The sequence below is a fragment of the Carassius gibelio genome, chromosome B17, assembly GCF_023724105.1.
Source record: "Carassius gibelio isolate Cgi1373 ecotype wild population from Czech Republic chromosome B17, carGib1.2-hapl.c, whole genome shotgun sequence".
NCBI lineage: Eukaryota > Metazoa > Chordata > Actinopteri > Cypriniformes > Cyprinidae > Carassius > Carassius gibelio.
Genome location: NC_068412.1, coordinates 24,574,373 through 24,578,237, shown reverse-complemented (window position 1 = coordinate 24,578,237; position 3,865 = coordinate 24,574,373). Strand labels below are relative to the sequence as shown.

Sequence of the window (3,865 nt, the reverse complement as noted above, 5' to 3'; positions counted from 1 at the left end):
ATTTTGAGAAAATTGCTTTTAAATTTGTCCAAACGAAGTCCTTAGCAATGCATATTATTAATCAGAAATTAAGTTTTAATATGTTTATGGTAGGGAATTTACAAAATAGCTTAATGGAACACAATCTTTACTTATTATCCTAATGATTTTTGGCATAAAAGAAAAACTCATACAATGTATTACAAATATACCTGTGCTTATAACTAATATGTGTGTGTGTGTGTATATCTCCAGGGTCACATATACTTTGTTTTTTGTTGTGTGGTTATTTTTTTGTTTATTTATTGCATTGTTTTGGGCTTCTGTTTATTAAACAATACAAACCTATAGCAAACTATCATTGAATTACAAAATAAAATAAAAATAATTCTATTGGCCAGCCCCAGCTAAGTATAACATATTTGAGAAATCTCACAAATTTTCTGATAGAACATAAGTTTAAACCAGAAAATGTATGTAATATAATATGAGTGGATTAATATAGGTTTTATCATGTAAAATCATGACACAAAGGAACATTCTTGAAATTTGTGCACATTATACAGTGCTGGAGGTTTCATCTGTGGGTTGAAGAGTCATCAGGTGCTTTAGGCGCTATATAAATAGACCTCTGCATAATTGAGGTCAGGCCTATTAGATTTCTGTCAGGGCGTCTCTGACAGACTGTTTCCATGATTAAAAATGTAACACTGCCTTGACTTCAGTTTACGCTGCTGTTATTTTATTTATATTAGGAGCTGGCAGTAAAAGTGTAATACACAGGTCTCACAGAGGATTGTAATTCCATACACACCACTCAGTGTTTACATCTGTTTGTTTATTCAATCATGGGATCATCAAACCAAGAAGAATAATCTTTTGGCACTGGTTACAGATCATAGAATCCAATTTTATTCCAGTTTTATTTTCACATTAATTATGCACTATTCTTGAGTACCCTTATCACAACCTAACTCTTCCTGGATAGTAACAGGCCCACCTAGAGGTGGCAAAGCTAACTACAGAATTGAGAAAAACTGGATTTGCATGCTAATTTATATCACTCTAACATCTGTAGGAAATATAAACTCTTACTGACACACAGTGTTTAAAAAAAAAAAAAAAAGATGATTACTGGAGGAAAAAGGATTTGCCCATGTGGTTGAAAAGATCATCACATATCATGCCAGAATCTGTAGTATGCTTTCACTGCAGTGTCTCCACATTTACAGAGCTCAGGGTAACATCATTATAGATTCTAAGACCTCTGATCTGGTTGAGCTCACGGAGCCGGTGTTTGAATTCAAGAAGGTGCAATTTGTTCACAGCCACTTTGAATTCAGTGTCAGTGCATAAGATCTTCATCTGTAATTAAAAAACAAATTTAATCAGTTGCTATTGAACAAGCATGGAGCAGAGCATGTAGTTTTGACCAAACATGGCAGGAGTCAAATGCATAACCTTGAAAAAGAGTCGCTGCAGTATTTTTAGTGATGCTATTTCAGGACCTCTTTTTCTGCTTTTACACACTGACATCCAGTTATCTGATATCTTAGACATTCTCTTATGTCTTTAAACACAATGAGGGCCTGACAGTAAATATTTAAGACATTTTTATCTAAATAAAATCATCTAGATGAGAAGGAAACAAAATTGTACCGTGCCATGCTCACCTCAAAAGGCTTTCCCTGGACAAATGGGAAGGAGGCGAGCTCACGCTCTTCTTTGCCCCACTGGGTTCCAATACAGCTGTTTCGTACAATCACTTGCCTTCCGGCTTCATTGAAGCGAGGATTTAGATGAAACGCAATGTCGTTGCCTCGGTTTAAATCAATGGTGAAACTAATTGGAAGAGAAAATATAAGAATACACATTAAAAACAAAGGGGACATCACAAATAAGAAGCTTGTGATAATTGTTATACAATAACAATGAACTCAACTGTCACTTTAACACTAGTTCCTGATCTCACTGTAAACAATTCATCGGTGGACATTATTTACATGCAAAATATTTGTCTTTGTAATCTTACCAAAACGTATCAACACAAAACAATTTATGTACTTTATCATGTATATTAAACTCATAAAAAATATTTAGGCCTAAATTTGAACTATATAAAGTTTCCATTCATGTGGATTACAGTTTTAACAAATTAATTAATAAATTTAACGTGATGCATATTTGTCAGTAACACATAAACAAGTATGATTTCTCTAATAGTACTAATCATTATTTTATTAGAACTAATAATAGTATCAGTTATCATTCAGAAAAATGGATGCTGAATAAAAACATTTTGAAAAATATTTCAATAAAATCAAATAGATGCAAATAGTTAATAAACCAGTGCAGAAATTGTACCTCTTTAATTTTTTTTCTGTGACATATGCATCACAGGTTTATTAGTTTATGTAAAATGGTGTAATCCAAATGGATGAAATTTCATTACATGAATCTTAAAATTAGGCCTAAATATTAATAAGTGGATTTACTGTATTGTTTACGACAGATGATTGTTAAACTGTGGTTTATTGATTTGATGTTGTTCTTACTGTTTAGCGTTAGGTTTGACCTCTCCATTGATGGTGATGAGCATCTTGTTAAAAACTCCATTTTGTAGTGGCAGGTCAAATGGCACGGTCTTCAAAAAAAATATAAAAAAAGAACATTTGTAAATGCATGGTAAAAGGGCATAAACTAAGAACCACTGCACTGTATTTAAGACTGAACATTCACTTAACAAGAATCAAAAAATGTGGAGTTTCATCTTCCCTGAGTATTTAAACTGTAGTCTATAAAACAAACAATAATACGGTTGTAAAATTCCAAGAAGAGTGAAAACATCTTACTAGTGCTTGTGGGGCTTGGCCAGGAGCACCATAAGGGCCGGTTTGTGGTACAGGTCCAGGCCACCCAGGAGCTGTGGGCTGCCCAGGAGCTGTAGGCTGCCCAGGAGCTGTAGGCTGCCCAGGCTGTCCAGGCCATGTTGGCTGGTATGGTTGCCCTGGCCAGCCTGGTTGGTTTGGCTGTGCAGGCCAGGTGGGGTTAGCAGGCTGACCAGGCCATGTGGGGTTAGCAGGCTGACCGGGCCATGTGGGGTTAGCAGGCTGACCGGGCCAGGTGGGGTTGGCTGGTTGGCCGGCCCATGCTGGGCCTCCTGCCTGCGGATTATTTTGCTGTGGGAAGTCAAGGGCATCTGAAAGCTGAAATGGAGTATAATGGAAATTATTACATGATATTTGTTGTGCTACATTAGATAAATTTAATTACTAAGGTGATTAAAAACAGTACTTACATCCATGATTTCTGAAATCCAAACAAGGAGAAGACATTGTTAATTTAGCAAAAACAAATCATTATGCACTGGGTTGGCCATGTAATACTGTTAGCAGATACTTTTTTTTTTTTTTAATGAAAATATTATTTTTTAGGGCTGGCCAAGTTTACACTGGCTCTAAATACACATACAGACCATAGACTGTAAAAAAAAGTCTATGGTCTATCCACTATAGACGGTTTCATTGGGCGCACACACCTGGCCCGAAGTTAACCCATTCACTGCAGAAGATCTATTGAAAAGTGACGTGACGTGAAATACAACCAAGCAGGGTGACCCATACTCAGAATTCATGCTCTGCATTTAACCCATCCAAAGTGCACACACACACTGTGAACACACACCCGGAGCAGTGGGCAGCCATTTATACTGCAGCGTCCGGAGAACAGTTAGGGGTTCGGTGCCAGCCCGAGATTCGAACCCACAACCTTAGGGTTAGGATTTAAACTCTCTAACCACTAGGCCACGACTTCCCCGAAAACACTTGCTGAGCAAGTGATGCAATGCTAAACTTCTCCAAATCTGTTCTGATGAAGAAACAATCTT

At 36.7% G+C, this 3,865-nt stretch overlaps 1 protein-coding gene across 1 annotated transcript; it reads right to left on the bottom strand.

The window, feature by feature from the left end:
• Nucleotides 1-796: 796 nt before the first annotated feature.
• lgals3b (lectin, galactoside binding soluble 3b) lies at nucleotides 797-3,434 on the bottom strand. Its single transcript, XM_052581252.1, has 5 exons — nucleotides 3,278-3,434; nucleotides 2,832-3,185; nucleotides 2,535-2,623; nucleotides 1,653-1,821; nucleotides 797-1,344 (listed from the first exon to the last, which is right to left on the bottom strand). Exons 1-5 carry the CDS (start codon nucleotides 3,281-3,283, stop codon nucleotides 1,186-1,188), a joined length of 777 nt encoding a protein of 258 aa, XP_052437212.1. The 5' UTR covers nucleotides 3,284-3,434; the 3' UTR covers nucleotides 797-1,185.
• Nucleotides 3,435-3,865: the final 431 nt, after the last annotated feature.

Bases quoted from the DNA above. Each gene is read 5' to 3' on its own strand.
- lgals3b (XM_052581252.1), bottom strand. The intron at 1,822-2,534 runs GTAAGAACAACA...TCTTCCAATTAG, and splicing joins GTCAAACCTAACGCTAAACA to TTTCACCATTGATTTAAACC. The intron at 1,345-1,652 runs GTGAGCATGGCA...TTTTAATTACAG, and splicing joins TCCAGGGAAAGCCTTTTGAG to ATGAAGATCTTATGCACTGA.